We start from the raw sequence: 19,329 nt of genomic DNA, 5'->3' as shown, positions 1-19,329 counted from the left end.
TCATCACACCTGTGACTAGTGCTACGTGGTACACACTTTGGGAAGGGTTGTGCTGGAGAGAGCCGAGAGACTTCTAGAGAGAATTTGAAGAACAGGAAGAGGAAGTGACAGTTAAGAGACAAATAGTGATCAAAGGGGTGAAGAATATACATATAACGTACCAGGAATCAGGGACAGAGGATGCTTTCAAGAAAAGCTGTTCAGCAGAGTAAAAGGATGCGAAGAAATTAAAAAAAAAAAAAATGACTGAGAGAAGTCGACAAGAGTCACTGAATACGTGTTTCACTAGTAAAGTGAGAAAGGAAAGCAATTTGTCAGGGTGACAAGAGATAGTAAGAAATTGATTTTGAAAGAAAGAAAAGGAATGATGAACTGAGGAGCAAACAAATATTTGATGAATAGATAGGTCTGTTGCTTGCATACACAACTAATGTAGGGATAGATGGATGGAAGGATGAATATTGAAGGAATGAGCTAGTGAACATGTAGAAATTCAAGTTGCTATTTATTTATTTAAAAGATTTTTATTTAAAAGATATTTATTTATTTATTTTAAAAGATTTTATTTATTTACTTGACAGAGAGAGAGAGATCACAAGTAAGCAGAGAGGCAGGCAGAGAGGGGGAAGCAGGACCCTGAGATCACCATCCGAGTTGAAGGCAGAGGCTTTAACCCACTGAGCTGCCCAGGTGCCCCAGTATCATTGTTATGCTCTTAATATATCAAACCTATACTTCCTAAGCTTTGCAAAAAATTTGCAATGTGCTTCATTTTTCATCTTATAATTACCAGGATTTTAAGTCCCTATCAAAGAAACAACTAAGATATTATTTTATTTGTATTTATATTGATTTGCTTGCCAGTTGAGCCCACTTATTGCTACTCTTATCTTTTTTTGATCAATCTGTAAGACCACTTCATATGTTAAAGATATTCTCTTTTGGGGGGAATGTTTTTCAATACAAATGACAAACATTTTGTCAAAGTCTTTGGATATACCTATAGTATTGTTTGTCTTACATTGTCATGAAATCTTATATGCTCTGACACTGATCGTTTCCTTTCTGCCTTCCCCTCTCAAACAGTATTTTAAATTAACCATTTCCAGAATACCTGGGTGGCTCTGGTCATGATTTCAGGGTTTGTGAGGTTAAGCAACCCCTTCGAGCTCATCAGGCAGTCTGCTTGAGATTCTCTTCCTCTGCCTCCCACCATGAAGGCTCATGCTCTCTCTCTCAAATAAATAAATGAAACTTTTTTAAAAATTGCCATTTCACTTTGATTTATAATTATTTCATTTTTTTCATAGACAATCTTTGATCCCCCTGGAATTTGTGAAAAAGAGTAAGATAGGGATTCAGTGGTGTTGGGGGGGAAGGGATGGAGATATGTTAGAGTGTGTACACATGTTCATGTGTGTTGTTTGGTCAATCATCAGTTTTTGGTAAGAGTATTTATTTTCTCTCTCTTTTTTAAAAATTTCTTTTCAGTGTACCAGAATTCATTGTTTATGCACCATACCCAGTGCTCCATGCAATACGTGCCCTCCATAATACCCACCACCAGGCTCACCCAACCTTCCACTCTCCTTCCCTCCAAAACCCTCAGATTGTTTTTCATATTCTCTCATGGTTCACCTCCCCCTCCAATTTCCCCCAACTCCCTTCTCCTCTCCATCTCCCCATGTCCTCTGTGTTATTGATAAGAGTATTTCTATCATACTTAGAGCTACATGATAATTTCTACTTGATCTCATCTAAATGAAACAACTGATTTTTTTTGAGTTCCAGCTGGCCATAGCCTCATAAACAAATCTAATCATTCCCTTTGAAATACCTACTATTTTGCCTCCCGTGACTTTATTTTATGAAACCCTTCTGATTAGTGCAAACAACTGACTTGCTTTCAATAGAATAAAATGATTCCTTTTTAAAGATCTGTTTCCAAAAAAGAAAAAAAAAAAAAAAAAGATCTGTTTCTATTGTAGAAAGCTGATTTTGTTTGGCTTGGGACACATCTGAGGTATTTAAATATAAAAGGACATGTGCTCTCATCCTCAATTGATTGTTTCTTTCTTTCTCTACAATATTTATTTCCTTTCCTTCCCTTCCTGCTTCTACCTTTCTTCTGGTTTTATCACATGGTTTTTTCCTTGACTTGACCTACATATTGACCTCAGTTTTCTCCCTAGAACCCCACCCGGCTCAAAAGGCCTCAGTTCCTCTGTGCAAGGCCAGTGTCCCCACAGGCCTAGAGCTGCGAAGAGAGGTCAGGGCTCCAAACCTTTCTTTGGCAGGCATCCCCGGTGAAAGGATTTTCACATGTGTAAATCTTTTAGGACAAAGACTGCAGACAGCACGAGTACAAGATTTTTTGGATCTGCCTCAGTCCAGGACATCTCAGGGACCACCCCATGTGGGACTCTCCTCTCATTCCCATAGCATTTCAGCTCAGTGAAAATGAACATCAAAAGCCACCCCGAAGAAGAAAAGGAAATGAAGAGATGTCAGCTTGCACCCTGGAAAATCAGCTGAGAGAAGGACAGTGTCCGACCAGGCAGCCAGCTCGGGGAGTACTAGGAGCCCCCGTCGCCCGCTCTCGAGCTGTTTTCCTGCGGTTGCTCCTTCTGTTGACATCTTGTACTTACCCATTGCTCTTCTCTCCTGCTGCTGCTATTTCATAGCTGACTTGGAATTAAGGGAGGAGGAGGTGAAAGGACTATTGTTACTTAACTTAGCAGCGGTGGGGAGGACACATATTCATATTTAAGAGAGGAAGGTGATTCACACACAAAATATGTTCTGATGAAAAAAGTTAAGATGGAGGAAGATATAATAAATTTCCTTCCAACCCACTCTCATTCCCACCACTGTTCCATGAAGGGGAGGTCCCGGAATAGTTCTCAGAAGTATTTAAGCGGCTTAGGAAAAAGCAGACCTGTACATGCGGCAACCCATCTCACCCAGTTCCTCTGCCAAAGAGAAACCATTGACTATTGAGACCACTGAGAGACCTCCGCTCTTGAGGTTCAGGCCAAAGCACCAGCCCAGGTCCCAGTAAAGGGGTTCTTTGCGTTCCTTAGCGTTGATTCTCAAGCTCGTCCATTTTAAGAAATCTCATGGGGGGGCGCCTGGGTGGCTCAGTGGGTTAAAGCCTCTGCGTTCAGCTCAGGTCATGATCTCGGGGTCCTGGGATCGAGCCCCGCATCGGGCCCTTTGCTCGGCGGGGAGCCTGCTTCCTCCTCTCTCTCTCTGCCTGCCTCTCTGCCTGCTTGTGATCTCTCTCTCTCTCTCTCTGTCAAATAAATAAATAAAAATCTTAAAAAAAAAAAAGAAATTTCATGGGAAGCATGGCTATAATGTGAAGTTGGGTGTATATTTTCTTGGGGCCTCTGGACACAATGTCTCCACATGACATCCCAATAGCCATTCCCAGCCAATTTTTAAAACTGCCATAGTTTCACCATATCGGTTAGCAGATTCATTTATCAAGTGAGTGAAACCATTACTGGACAAGTCAAGAATGGTAGGGTGGTGGGTCATAAAGGAAGGACCCAGGGGAATTCTGCCAAATCCTCATCTCACGTGCCTGGGGCTAAGGAGGATGGGACAGTTAGGGGAGTCTTGGAAATCTTGGTGTTGGGAAATTTTTTCAAAGGAGGCTAAAAGGGAAGAGAAGGAAAGAGCTTGAAACAGATCTGCTTTGCAGCTGTGTCTACAGAGCCCTGGTCAAACTACCTGCGGGGAGGACCAGGTGTGTTTGGGTTTTTGTTGTTGTTGTTAATTTGTTTGGTTTCAGTGTTAGTCCTTGGTGGACTGGTACTTTTACACAATGCAACACAAGTAAATAGAAAACTTAAATTTTATAAAAGGCATCAAGACTATATGCCCTATTTTATTACACTGAATAGATAATAAATAGCATTTCATTAACTAAAATAAATTAACATGGAACCCTGATAAATGGCTATAACCGCTTTTAAACTGATAGTTTCTGTCCTTAGCTTGCCCCTGGTGGGTAATGAATAGGTCACGGACAGAGACAGTTCTGGGGCCGTGTTCGCAGTGACCTGGCTTTAGAGAGCACGGCTAATGAAAGTGAAGAAGCAGGTGTCTGGTCTGGGAAAGAAAGCAGCCCAACTGAGAGAGCCACACATGGTCTTTGGGCAGATCTATAAAGGTCTTTCAAAACATTGGAGGATCAAAAGAGAGGGGAGGGATGAAAGAAAACAAAAATGCTGTGCTCAGAAACAGCATCTCCAAGAGTGGCTAATGAGGACCGCTGAGCGCCACGCAGCAAGGGCGGACTGCAAGGTCCCCAATTCGGGAAGCCGGTCCAGCGAGGAGCATCTCCTTACCCTCGCTGGGCCCAGCACAGCTGCTGCAAAAACCATCCAAAGCAAACATGGCTCTCCCCACAGCAGACTCAACAGAACAAAACCAACACCCAGAAATAAATTGGATCGCCGAGCTCATCATGTTACACAGCTCACTCTTCTCAAATCCAGGATCCTGAATGTAATAACAAATGATACTATTAACTGGTGCATCGGTCTGAAGCCAAAAGCAAATAACTCATTACTATAAACCAGATTGATTCTCAGAATTTTCCAGGTCAGCTACAAGAAAGAGTTATGACACTGTTCTCCCAATTGAACTAAATCTCACCCATGTCTAATTGCGGCGTATATGGCTAAACCCTTTTCCCCTCTGCAGTGCCAGTTTGTCTCTTAGCACATCTAAACCCCAGGGACTTCTCGAAGCGGGGGAGACATGTGGTCAGGTGAGAAGCAACCAGGAGCCTGGGGTCAGCACCTAAGGGTTGAAGAACCGACCCTGCCACCTGCTAGCTCGGTAATCTCTAGCCAGTCTTTGTCCACAAAACCAGACTGACGGCCACCTCCCTGGAAATACAGTTGAAAATGCTTAGCAATTTGTAAAAAGCTACCGGATATTAGTCCTCACTACACAGAAATAAGCAGCTGAGAGATGTTTTTAACCATGCCTCCCGACCCCTCCAGAAGTGAAGCTTTGTCTCCTACACAGTCCATTTCCTCCTCAAGGTTCAGAACACTTCAGCATGTCACACGCGATTTTCCCCGATGTCCCCACCATCACGGGGATATAGTTGGGAATTGGCATCACCAGGTCCACTTCGCAGCTTAGGAAAGTGGCTGAGGTGGGATCTACCTAAGGCACATGAGCAGTGACAAAGATGACTTGAAAATTCATAAGGACATTGGGCTGGAACTAATAAGTTTCGTTTATGAAGTTTGTGGCTTTTCTTAATCCGGCTCCTCCTTGTCTCACCCACTGGGACTCTGCAACAGGAAGTCACTGCTCTGCATTTATTTTGTTGTTAATTCTACTTATTTAACACCCAGAAGAGCTTTACTATTGCTGTGTTATTGTAAAGCGAAAACAGGATTATTTTTCAAATTCTGTGCTCTGGCAACATGTTTATTAACATACACGTTATTCAAGGTCAGGCAAATAATTTGGTCCTGGTTACACGCTGGGGAAACTTTAGTTTTAACATCCCTGAGCCTCTTTCTTCAGTTGTAACCTAAGTATAGTAGTTGAACTGCCTTCCTCACAGACATAAGAAAACATGAAAGTATATAAATGATCATGTAAAGAGAATCTAGAAATAATTTAAGACACTTCACATATATAATTAAATCATAATAAATCATACACAATTATAATATTGTTTATTATTGTTCCTATTGTCTTATGCTAAAAAACAACATTTTGGTAGGATTCTCTTGTAATCTGCCAAGCATGATAGCTCTGGATTTCAATTCTCCTCTATAAAAAAAATGGAGGGTAGGATGCATATATCTTAGAAAAAAGAAAATAAGGCCTGTGAATTCAAGGTAAATTTTGGTTAGTAGTTCTGGATTGAGGTTCCAGTGCCAGATTTATCTATTTGTACTCATTTTATAAAATTTGTACCATTGATCAGCAAGAAACACAAACAGAATCTTGTAGAATCTTAAGTCTGATCGTGAAGGAGAAAGTACCATAGAAAGCCTGGCAATACATTTATCATCTGTTCCTGAGAAGAATGACGAAATGCAATCTTTCATTTTTAAAAGATATTATTATCAAGGCCCTGGATAATCACATGATTATTTTCCATTAAAAAATGAGTAAAGGAGATACTCGGAATTAAAAATACGTTACCCATGTTCCTCTCGAATACATTATGAAATTTCCCAAAAATGTAACTAAAATTAGCCTGAATCTGGTCAAATTTAGAGTAAATGGTATGACTAGGAATAAGTCTGCTACAAGACATATGGGTTTTTCTGGATGATGTTCAGGCTTTAGCTAAGCCTTAGAGCAATGCAACCGCGATCTGTGCGAAATTCCATGTTTCTCCACATAATAAATCTATGTCCAAATGAAAAATAGAGGGAAACTCAATATGCTAGGCACCCTTTCTGCCAGGAAAAATAGTAAGTATTGCTATAGAGCAGTGAACATCTTTGGATCCTGTCTGCAACTTCGTTAGGTTCTTATGGCTTAGATATTTTTTATTCTTTCACTATGTATAACATGAGTGCTCATACAGATATTGAAGAGGGCTCACTCCTGAAATGAGTTCTTTGTCGCATATACATCAAAAAGCGCTCAAAGCATAGATCTGATCTTCTCAAATGGATTAACACTTTCAAACATAAGTGTGAAAAACCAAGATTCAAGTTCCGCCACTGCCGTCTGAAACACTTGTGGTGAGAAAGATAAAAGTTTCCAGGTCAAAGCTCAGTCTTCAGAATCGTCTTCCTTCACCAATACCATCAGAAAACTTCATCTGAGCTTCTTCAATCAAAGCCATTAACATGGTGAAGCTTTCTTCTTTTTCTCTGTTTTTCCTGACAGCTGGGGCTTATGTGACTCCAGAGTGTGAGTATCTTCTAGATTTACCACATTTGGGCATCAGATGAATTTCTAGTGATTGTGTTGTTACTTAGAAATGAGAATTTTTCCCCACCATGTCTATCCCTCAAAACTGTATTGTAAATTATTATACTTATTATGCTATTTTATATTATTATTAAATTATTTATTACATATTATATATAATTTTACATATTATTAAGTGTACTCTACATGTATTTATTGGTAAAATTATTATAGCTATTATAGGTGATTGTAGGGTGGTTTTTTTAATCTTGGAAATGATATAATGACTGTCGGAAGAAGAATTACATGAAATAATCTGCTTGGATCTTTCATATTAAATCTTTGGGTTTTCTTCTGCAGGTTTCGGCATGGAGATTATTGGAGGGCGAGAAGTGTCGCCACATTCCCGGCCATTCATGGCCTCCATCCAGTACCGCGGCCACCACCTCTGTGGAGGCGTGCTGATCCACCCGCAGTGGGTGCTGTCCGCCTCCCACTGCCGCACCCGGTGAGTACCTGCTCTGACCTTGTGCGTTCGACCTCCACCGGCTGGAAGAGAAGCTCGCCTCTCCCGGGAGAGAATTTTTTTTTTTTTTAACATTCTAAGTTTAAGGAGCACAGTCATGTTTGATGAATACAGATGTAATATGAAAGGGTATGAATAACGGTTCAATCATATATATGTAGATTCTTTTAACTGAAATAGAGTTAACATATACTATTAAATTAGTTTCAGATGTACAACATAGTGATTCAACAATTATGCACATTATGATCGGCTCACCACGATGGAGGGCGTTATAATATTATTGACTTGATTGCCTGTGCTGTAGGTTTCCGCCCTGTGACTTAGTTATTTCATAACTAGAAGTTTATACCTCTTAATCATTTTCCCATTTTGCCCATCCCCCCCCACCCTCCCCTCTGGCAACCACCAGTTCATTCTCCATTTTTGTGAGTCTGTTTCTCTCTTTTTAAATTTTTTTCTGTTTATTAGGGTTTTTTGGTTTGTTTTTTAGATTCCTCACATAAGTGAAATCCTATGGTATTTGTCTTTCTCTGGCTTATTTCTCCAGACATACCATCCTAAGTCCGTCCACACTGTGGTGAATGGCAAGACTTTCATCTACCCTAGCTTCTGTGATCACAGACCAGCTGGTGGAGTCAACTTACCTTCTTGCCCATCCACATTTTCCGCCCTGGGTTTTCCTATTCAGGGAAAGCTGGGCCACCTTTCCCAGGCAGGCCATTGGACAGTTCCAAGTCCTCTGTGGAAGGCCAGGGAAGGCGGCAACAGTAGTGAGTGGAGCAGCAGCCTTCTTGACCTTGTGAGACAGCCTGGGTTTGCATCTCCCCTTTCCCATTTTATGAAAGGGGAATAATAATAGTAGCACCTGCTTCATGGGTTTTGGAGGATTAAATAGTGTCTATTTAAATATTTTAGTATGCTTAGCACATAGTAAACACAAATAAGTTGCAGCCGTTATTGCTATATGTGCGAGAAACCTGCTTTGTTAATGGATGTTTAGACCCCTTATGGTAACTCCTCTGCCCTGCCTCCCTCCGCAGAGGCCTGAGGCACATAGGTTGGGAATCACAACCCACAGCCCTAAAGAGGCAACAAACTTCCCGGCAGAAAAAGATAGGGGGGAAAAAAAAGTTATAGATGATTTCTATAAGGAAAGAAAGAGCTATTTTTCTGAGATACTTAGAGTAATAGCTTTTCTCAAAGCACCTTTCAGTCTGTGATTCTCTTGCTTCAGCTAAAAAAGTCCCAAGCTCTCCTTGGGATGCTGCAACCTTTGCAAAAGGAAAAGCCATAGAAAACCAATTTGGTGTTTTTTGTTGCTTTGTTTACTGGTTGGTTTTGGGAGGTCTGGTTTTTGTTTTATTTTTGTTGTTTTTGTCTCTATGTTTCTTTCTTCTGTCTCTTGCCTGAATAAGCCAAGAAGAGATGGGGCCTTCTTTTCTTGCAAACATTATAACACTTCACTTAAGAATCTCTTAACCATAATGGTTTGCTCTCCAGGCTATGGAACGGCTGAATTGACTTGCTTCTCCATGTCTATCACCTCCATTTTAATTAGATGAATCACAAATTTCGAAATTTTGAGGCCTGCACAAAGTGAGAACTTCTGTTTTGTTTAGCAAGCTACTGATTTCCAGTTTAATAAAGCTACTTCATTCAAATGGGGTATTAGCTGCCATAGAAATCACCCCCATGCCACCATCACCTCTAACCTTCTCAGAGTACTTGTTTCCTGGGGACTAGAGAAGCAGAGGGTGACTATCAAGAAATGTTCATTCAATTCAAAATATGCACATTTTCAGATATCCTTACGGCATACATTCAAGTGGATTCTAAGCTCCCCAGACACAGACCTTGACTTATAAACGCTCAAGAAAGCCTAGATAGAAAGAAGGAAATAAATTGGAAGACTTTCCTTTTTTTCGTCCCCCAAGCCAAAAACACAGAGTGTGAAGTCCTTCACAAGCCATATAGTGCTATCCAAAAGTAAATAATATTATTCATTTGAATTTAAAATTTTGTCAAGTGAACTTGACTCAAGAGGAATGGGTCCTCAAACTGACAAACTGGGGAAAAGAACTCTTAGAATGAATGAATGAATGAAAGAAAGAAAGAGAGGGAAGAAGGAAGGGAGAGAGAGAGAAAGAAAGAAAGAAAGAAAGAAAGAGAAAGAAAGAAAGAAAGAAAGAAAGAAAGAAAGAAAGAGAAAGGAAAAACCAACTCTTGCTAAATACCATTTTAAATGGCCAGAGTTCAAAGAACTCCAGAAGATGTGGATTAAATTTCCTCTCCAGGACACTTGGGTGTAAAAATGTAGGCGGACTGGTGCTTGGAAAAATATTAAGCTTTATGAAATCCAAAATATTTATGAAATAGTTTAATGGTGGCTTCCCACAAATGTACTCCCAAGTATCCTGGGGGAATAGCTTACCAACTTCAGCCTCTGCTCTCAGCAAAACGGTAAAGGAGGCCAGATCTGGGGTGCCCCCTTCTCACTACCCAACCATCCATGCAGCTCCTTACTGTGCCTCTTGTTCCCCTCTATTGGTTGCTTTGCCAAATATAAAAGGAAACTGGTAAAAAAAACTTGTCTAATCTTATTTTCAGTGTTTCAGTTTATCAGAAGCAAAACTCTCACTAACCTTTTTCACTGTCTTCCTGAATTTCCCCCCTCACTGAGTACCCTCTCCTCTCACCTGTCTGGGCTGTAATTAGATGAGCTCTCCCCTCTCCCCCAGCCCCTTCCACATGGCCTCCCCCCATCTCAGACATGCTCCGGGCATCCAGAGTAGAATGGTATAGATTCAGGCTCCAGGGCTCAAACCAGCAGAGCTTCAATCCTCCTGCATTTGCATCCTGGAGCCTCCCTTTAATACCTGTGGGGCTTCCTCAAGTTTGGTCATTTACCTGAGCCTCAGTCTTCTCATCTGCAAAGTGGGGTGATCCTAATACCTCCCTCACAGGACTGTTGTGAGGTATAAATGAGGGACACTATGTAAGATGCTTAGCACAAAACCTGGTGCAGCACAATAACATACTAAGTGTTAGTTCGTGTCATCATGTTATTATCTGTACGCCCCATGGTAGTCACTGAGGCACAGGTCTGATGATCTGGGCATGCCGAGGATGGGACTGTAACAGCCCCTCTCTGACAGCCTCCCTCATGTCAGAATAAAGAGACCTCCAGGGAATCAGGACCCTGTCTTTGTCAGCCCTGGAGGGGGTGGGTCTAAGCAGAAACACAGCTCAGTGCAGGGGCAAAATGGCAGAAGAAATAAGGGGCCTGAAGGGGCTTGGCATGGGGCTTCCAGAGTGTCATGGAAAGGAACACTGGACTTGGAATCACAAAAGCTGTGTTTGAGTCCCTGTTGCCCTCCTTATCCTGTGTGTCACCTTTGGCCAAAGAATCTGTCCACCAGTGAGGACTACACAGGGCCTCAGCTTGAACAACACTGAGAAAGGCTCTTTTGAGGCCCAAAGGAAATGAGGTTTCAACAGACAGAAAAGGATTACTGTGAGCAACACTTTGGTTCAGGCTCTGCATATAGTTCTATTCCAGGTTAAGTCATTCTCCAGACAATTTTGCAGCAAAGGCCTCCTGTGGAGAAGCCCTACAATAAATAAGTGAAAAACACAGGGATTATTACATCTCTGTGAGTTTAAACCCGGGTTTAGCTAAGTAGGTGGCATCCTAGAACTCAGCTCAGGTAATTTCAGGTATCCAGTGTGCAGAAAAATGGACCTTTGTATTGCAGATTCTAGCTGAAGCGTATCAGGAAATGGAAGGTCAGAAAGCATTCATGGTCTGCCTGTGTTGTGCTGGGTATTAACATGTCCCAGTGGAGACAAAAATAACCAAAATATTTCCAAGGCATTAACTAATCAAGGACATTAGTAAAAAGATGAGGAAAACCAGAAATGCTCTCAGCATCCATCCCCTAATCAAAATTCATCTTCCCCACCTGCATGTGTACCCCACAGCCTCCCTTTGTTTGTTATTTATGCATGTTTCCATCTTTTCTGTTAAAGCAGTAGTCCTGGGGGTTTGCTATCATTCTCCACCCTCCCTCCCGTCCACAGTTTGGGTTTAATGAGTATGTTGAATTTGAGTTTGAATCAATCCTAGGAAATCTGATCCACATCCTTTGAGAAATTTCATCCCCATCCTGATTTTGCAATATGCAAACTTTTCAACAAATAGAGCTGAAATTCCCCAAATAAACCAAAATAAACTCTTTTGGTAGAAACCAAAAAGTGGTCATTCCTGGCAGTCACAGTCCTGCCAGAGGCAAACCCACCCCACCATAGTCCTGAGCTCCTGCTTCAAACCTGAAATAATACTTTCTTCCTTTTTCTGTATGTTTCTGTGCCTTTTAATTCTTATTAATCTTTATGAATCTGTATGTGGGAGTATGTGTGTGTTTTTATTTTTAACTGAAGTGTAGTTGACATACAATATTATATGAGTTTCAGACGTATGACATAGTGATTTGGCAATTATGCACATCATGAAATGCTCAGGATGATAAGTGTACTTACCATCTGATATGGAAGTTATTGCAATATTATTGACTAAATTCCTTGTGTTGTATTTTTCATCCCCTTGAGTTATTTTATGACTGAAAGCTTGTGCCTCTTAATTCCCTTCACCTGTTTTGCCCATCTGCCCACCCCTCCCCTTTGGCAACCACCACTTTGTTCTACGTGTCCGTGAATCTGTTTCTGTTTTGTTTGTTTGTTCATTTGTTTTGTTTTTTAGATTCCACATATAAGTGAAATCCTATGATATTTATCTTTCTCTGTCTGACTTATGTGAGTGTGGATGTTTTTATTGTAATCTGTCTTGATCTGTCTTTCAAGTGACAATGAGATAGTTATATGTAAACAAGTGTAAGTCTTTCTAGAATCTTCCTTGCTCTCTAAAGGATTTGAAGCAGCTTCCTCAAAGCACAGATTAAAATGGGACTTTTTTTATAGTCTGCCAAACACCCCAAGGTGTTGTCAAGATCTCAAAAAAAAAAATCCTTCTATTTGCATAACTAGATATAAATGTAGTTTTGTTCGACATGCAGGAAATCAAACCAATTCTGGTACAATTGAAATACTGGTACTGGAGCTCTATATGACCAGGGATAAGCCAAACAAAACAAAACAACAGTTGTTTCTTTATCTGACTCACCTGTTTCTATCCTGTAAGTCTTCACAATGGAGTTATCAATGGCAACTAACCCTACAGTGTCCTTATTTCAAATCAGCCATGATTTTTCACCTTGAGGCAAGTTTTCCTTTCTTGTCCAGATTATCTTTCTAATTGACAGGACAGAACATGGCGTATCTGACAGCCACATAATGGATCTTATTCTCCATATTGCCCTGAGGTGAGGTCTAGATATACCAGATTAGCAAATGCTGAGTTGAGTCTTTACCTTTTAGTTATTAAAACACTTAACGTTGGGAAGATCAAAGAGCTCTGGAGATTGATGGTGGTGATAAATCAACAATGTAAATGAATTTAATGCCTCAAAACTGTACACTTAAAAATGTTTTAAATTATAAATTTTATGTTATGTATATTCTACCAAAATTTAAAAAATTAACAAAGGTGGGTATACATCTCAACCCACAGCTGGAGAAATGTAATTTTTTTTTACATAAATTAACATAATTTTGTTGTAAACTTGATCTCAATTAGAATTTCACTCCTTTTCACCACAGCAGGATATAAGTTCTGATATTCTTTTGCAATACTAGGGAATTCAGGTGGGGTGGGTCTGAGAGCAGGTCTTTTGGCCCTTGGTATCGTCCTTTCATGTGTGGGTCCACTAAGACCTCTGTCACTCCACCTAATCCAAACAGGTTGCCTTGGAGATGGTCCTTGTTTCTATATGCTCTCCACCATTTGTACTCCCTACTGGGGTCCTCGGGACTCATTCTGTTTCTTCTATTCTCTTTGCTTTTTTTTTAGGCATGAAAAAGTCCAGTTTTTCAAAGTGATTTTAGGAGCACACTCTCTCTCAAAGAATGAGGCCTCCAAACAAATATATGAGATTGAAAAATTCATACCATTCTCAAGAATCATATCATATCGTAAATCAAATGATATTATGCTGATTAAGGTATGTAGTGTTACCTTCCTTCAATTTCTCTAGCATCCTTATACACCATAGTTCAGCTGTTATGAACTACGTTATGTTTCATCCACATAAAAGCTTTTTGTTAGCATCATCCCCATATTTGAGGTAAACGTGACACATTCTATAAGGGCCCCTTTTACTTCACGTACTGCCTTGAAAGAAATCAGAATTTATCACAACTGCATCAGGTCTGTGTTTAAACAAAGGAAAACAACACTGATGCTCAGATATGTGGGAGGCGGAACATCCCAACAAGACCAATGATCCCCACTGAAAGCTTTTTTCCCCAAATGCTTTTATCATTAGCAAATGAAAAATACAAGTCCTTTATACAGCCAAGCCAACCAAGTGAATTCAGGGACACATAAGTGAGTTATAACTTAGTCTAGACCATACTTAGTCTAGTCCAACCTTAGTCTAGACCATACTCAAGGGTCTTATCCAGCAGGAAACAGCTCAGCCCTCAAAGTCATGACCTATGGATGTTATTCTGCAGAAAACCATCCAATGCAGAGCAAAGGCCAGTTTGCTTAAGACTGGGCAAAATTCCTGCTTTGTCTAAGCTCCCTCCCCAAGCATCACTGAGCTCTACAGGGATTGGAGAGTATTTCGGAAAAGCAACAACCACAAATATAGCTGCAGGCTACCACCAAAGTAGATTCAAGAAGAGGGATGCCTTCCTAGACCAGAGGGACCACACATACATTGCTCAGACTAATAGCAGAATACTACTGGGGACGAATGTAATAATTTATGCTCTTTTCAATCTGTCAGCTTCACACGGCTGCAACCCTTGACAAACATGTCCAGCTGCTCCACCCAAGCTCCAAAAATGATATCAGAGCTGGAACAAAATGCCAGGTTACTGGCTGGGGAGCCACTGACCCACACTTGTTAAGGAACTCAGACACCCTGCGTGAAGTCACCGTTATGGTCATAAATCGAAAACTTTGCAACAGCCCAAGTTATTACAACCACAACCCTATTATAAGTGAAGACATGATATGTGCAGGAGATGCCAGGGGCCAGAAGGATTCCTGCCAGGTAAGAGCCCATCATCAACCAGGCATCTCAAACCCTGTGTTGCCTGCAGTCCAGACTCCACATGCTCCCTAGCACAGACAAGAGGTATGGAAAGCAGAAATCAGGACTTCAGAGAGTTCCTCTCCATTCCTGCACTAAGTTCTCTATTCTTTCTCATCTACCAATGTGAATGAGTCATAAGAACTTCACCAACACATAAGCACTCATTAAAGGTCTGTGAATCAGGATGATAGACTACATCTGGTAACTTTTACAGTCTTCTTCCAAGGGATCTTCCTGTCCTTAGAAAGCCTACCAACTCGGAGGTCACTAGTGATGACCAAAAGATAACATCCCTTCCGCACCTCCCTGTCCCCCCAAACCTACCATTGTAGGTAATCAATAGAAAGGTGTCAGAACACTCAAATTCAAGAAGCTCAAATAAATAGATGGTGTTTCTTAAATAATGTTGACAGACTGACTAAATGGAACAGGAGTCATATTTCCCAGAATCTCTTGTTTCCTAAAGCAGTAAAAAAAAAAAAAAAAAAATTAAAATTAAAATAAATTGTGTGTGTGTGTGTGTGTGTGGTTAAAAGTGACACATAGCACAGCTGGATTACTAATTTTTAAGAAACTAAAATGCACTATTGACATCATACTGTATGAAGTCTTCTTGAGGGGAGGCCATGATGCTTTCAGAGACCTCGAGTATCTGTAGTGCTCCAAGACTGTCGTCCTCCTCAGCCTCTCTTTCCAGGGCAAACAGAGCCTTAAGTGCTGCGGTTGGTGATGGGAGCGGCCGCAGAGGCAAAGATGGCTTTTCAGATCAGAAAGCCCCCTCTTGTCACCCTGTCACTTTCTTTGACAGAATTGTAGTTACATACACGCTTAGTTCTGAGTCCTCAGGAGTCCCTTCATGGGGCAAGTATTTACAAAGTGTTGTACAGGTGCAGAGTGTTATATTCAATCACAAGAGAATGCAAAAACGAGGAAACAAAAATAAGACAGAGTCCCTGCTGTTGATGTATTTACTATGATACATTTCTCCTTTCGGCCTGTCTCAGTAGCAACTTGATTTCAGATCCGTGGGTGCCAAAATGAAATCCACAATTTAAACATTTCTTTCATTTCAGCGGATTCCTTTAAACTTTGCATCTACTCATTCCTTAATGAATAAAGTTCTATAGTCACTGATTATCAAAGGTTGTATATATATATATATATATATATATATATATGTAGTCCTAGATTGAGACAGGGATATGGATAGAGAGAGACAGACAGACCAACCCACAGATGGACAGAAACATGGTCCCAGACAGGGATAGGGACATAGACAGACAGATGGAGAGAATCATTGCCTTAGCCAGAGACAGAGACAACGCACACTGCGTAAGAGGCTATATAGGGCACTCTTCAGGACACAGAGAAACCAAGGATCCACATAATAATCCTTTGAGTAGTGGGTAATTGATGGTAGAAAAAATTCAACAGCTTCTCACCAAGTATCTATCTATTTTCTTCTTTCTAGGGTGACTCAGGTGGCCCCTTGGTTTGCAAAGGTGCCTTCTATGCCTTAGTGTCTGCAGGTCATAAATGTGGTGAGGCCAAGAAGCCTGGAATCTACACCCTAATAACCCAGAAATACTTGGCTTGGATTAAAAGCAAGCTTGCTCCATCTCATGCAAACCATGATCACAAATGATTTTCTTGGATCTACCAGTTGCTTGTTTTGTTTTCATAAGATGTTCTAGAGGCCACCTTTGTCTTCATACATAGTTGGATGTAAAGTGGGGCACAGCTAGGGTCCACTTCTGCCCCCCTAGGACTGATTTTGTCAAGGAATCAAGTTGTCTTTCACATCTGTTACTGCTGTTTCTACTACACTGATTTCATTCTGAATAAATTTAGAAGACTATGTCCTTGTCTTTATGGAAATGAGGTACAGCAGATGATATGCTCCCCACTCCATTCATACCCCCGCAAAGGGGAAAAAAAAAACACACACCTTCAGCCAGGCACCACCTTCAACCAGGTTTTGCTGTGATCTCTGCTGTGGTTTTACCCTAAATTACATTTTTAAAATAAGAAACAGTACATTCAAACACGCCAATTCAAGTGAAGAAAGAATCATCAAGGCTTATACACGTATTTAGGATAGTAATTATTATTGATTCTGTCATACTGTGTTCCACACAGGATTTAAGGCAATGTACAAAATACCTATGATAAAACCAAAGGTGAGATTAAAAATAAATTTTCCTCAAAAAATTAAGACTAGAAAATATTATATGATCCAGAAATTCCATTGTGAAGTATTTATCTGAAGAAAACGAACATGCAAGCTTGAGAAATTATCTGCAGCCCCCCCCACCCATGCTCACTACAGGATCACTTACAATGGCCAAAATGTGGAAGCAAGTTAAGTGTTCATCAGTAGAAGAATAGGTAAAGAAACTGTGAGATAGATAGATAATATTCAGTAATATATATAATGCATAATTATACATATATACATATATATGTATATAATGTTATATATAATATATATAATATTCAATCATAAAAAAGGATGAACTCTTGTCATTTGTGACAACATGGGTGGGCCTCGAGGGCATTATGCTGGGTGAAATAAGTCAGAAAAAGACAAATGTCCTATGACCTTTCTTATATGCGGCATCTTCAAGCTCATAGATAGAAAGAACAGATTGGTGGCTGCCAGAGATGGGCAGTTGGGAGATGAGAGAAATGGGTGAAGACGGCAAAAAGGTAAAAAAAATAAAAATAAAAATTAATCATAAATAAATAAAGAAATAATTTGGTGAGGAAACTGAAGTAAGGGGGAAATGAGACCTCTGAAGAAGGAGAAGATGAAGACAGGAGTTCTCCTACCCAAAGGGCCACCCTTTTCTTCTCACACTGTTGCTAGAAGGAGTCTATTTGCCCCTTTTGTTTCACATGAATCAAAGCAAAAAGAGCAACACAATCAGTTATCTGAATGACAGTATCCAGGAAATAAAAAGAAACTTATCTGCCCAGAGGGAGGAACGCTGGTGCTGGCACTGGGCCTGGAGATGACTTTTTAGGGGGTAATCTGTGTGGAAGGATGCCGTGTCAGGGTTCTCAAGTCCCTACCGACTGCATCAGACCCGAGAAGATCTCTTGGTAACACACATTGCCCCGACTCCTTGCTCAGACATTCAGACTGAATGCGCTTGTGGAGGGCCTGGAAGTCGGCGATGTTTAAAAGCAATTCAACTGATTCCGATAAATGGGCAAATCACAAAGCCCCTGAAAATGAACATCCTTAAAAACATCTTACAAGAAAGTACAATAAGTTTCGTGGGGTTGTTCTTTTATAAGCCCTTTGGTGTGAACTGAGGACTGCAGACCAGAGTGCCATTCAGTCAGTGTCCTGAAGGGTCTCACTGTCCTTGGCTGTGGCCTCCCCCTAACCCCCATGAGAGTCTGACAATTTCCAGTCTGGTGGTGGGAGGACCGGGGAGTCCTTCAGGCTTCTTCTTCAACTATCAGAAAACAAAAGATTGTTCTCAATCTCTCTATTTCATTTGGGTTTCAGAGGATACCCAGTGCTCATTTCCAGCTGCCACCATTGGGTTTCTTACATTCACATAAAAAATGGATGCTTTTATTTGTTTATTCACTTATTTGTTGTTATGGTTCTCAGAAACCATTCACCAGGACTACTCTCCTAGAAATACTTCGACATGTGGAACCACTGGGTTTAAAAGGAACCTAATTAAAATTATAGAACTGCTTTGAAAGTAAGTAGTAAAGAAAAAAAAATAAAGTAAGTAGTAAAAAAAAAAAGTTTCTTTCAGTATTCCATTTTGCATCATTTTGATTCATTAAAAATACACTGATTTTGAATCTTAGAACACTGAAAAAATAAAATAAAGTTTAAAAATCAATATATTTAAAAATTAAAATATACATATATATACTGATTTTGACCGAGAAATCCCAGGCTATATTTCCTAAGAAAAGAAAGGGGAAATTGTAGAGACTCTGGACTCACCACTAAAAAAGTATTATATATTTCATCTAAATTCCAAATCCAATGGAATATGTAGTTGCAAATCTCTTTAATCTAGCAAAAGGATGACTGAGATTCCTTCTGATTGCAGTTGGGGAGTATCCTGAAAAGTTTCAATAAAACCTGAGACTTGTTTTGATTTTAGACCTCATGCTGTTCCCATCCAATAGTCAAACCAGATAAGATTGCCAGAGAGGAAGCTTCTGTCAACAGCTACGGCAGACCTGGTGACTCTTAAATTGGAAGATAAACAGTTTATTTTGACAAGTAGCAGATGATGGAACCCGCAACTGAAAAGTATCCCTCATCTTCCCAGGGAAGCAATATTTTATTAAACATATGAAAATCTTCCCAACATAGCCTAAAAGAATATGGTGTTTTAGTTTGGGGAAGTCTGTCTTGGAGACATTATTTGATTCCATCTATGACCTCAAAGAATGTCAAAATGAGATAAATATCTTAATTTTGAAAACCGCTCAAAGATTTAAGGGGACATGGTTGACTGTTGTCATTCTAAATTATCCCACTTTTTCCTCTCTTTGTGATGTGGACAGAGCACATTGCCTTCACCCCAGACACTGAACAAAACTTCATGCTTTATTTTTTTTTTAATTTTATTTATTTATTTGACAGACAGAGATCACAAGTAGGCAGAGAGAGAGGGGGAAGCA

The 19,329-nt window shown here is 40.3% G+C and overlaps 1 protein-coding gene across 1 annotated transcript; it reads left to right on the top strand.

Annotated features, from left to right (window-relative positions):
- Positions 1 to 6,786: 6,786 nt before the first annotated feature.
- LOC111141162 (granzyme K) lies at positions 6,787 to 16,519 on the top strand. Its single transcript, XM_022493527.1, has 5 exons — positions 6,787 to 6,912; positions 7,273 to 7,420; positions 13,407 to 13,557; positions 14,350 to 14,619; positions 16,133 to 16,519. The coding sequence occupies exons 1-5, from the start codon at positions 6,849 to 6,851 to the stop codon at positions 16,304 to 16,306; spliced, it is 807 nt and encodes a 268-aa protein (XP_022349235.1). The 5' UTR covers positions 6,787 to 6,848; the 3' UTR covers positions 16,307 to 16,519.
- The last annotated feature ends 2,810 nt before the right edge of the window (positions 16,520 to 19,329 follow it).

Source organism: Enhydra lutris, unplaced genomic scaffold (assembly GCF_002288905.1).
Source record: "Enhydra lutris kenyoni isolate GAN:26980312 unplaced genomic scaffold, ASM228890v2 scaffoldscaffold5, whole genome shotgun sequence".
NCBI lineage: Eukaryota > Metazoa > Chordata > Mammalia > Carnivora > Mustelidae > Enhydra > Enhydra lutris.
The sequence above is the reverse complement of the archived record's forward strand: the minus strand, read 5'-3'. Positions and strand labels throughout refer to the sequence as shown.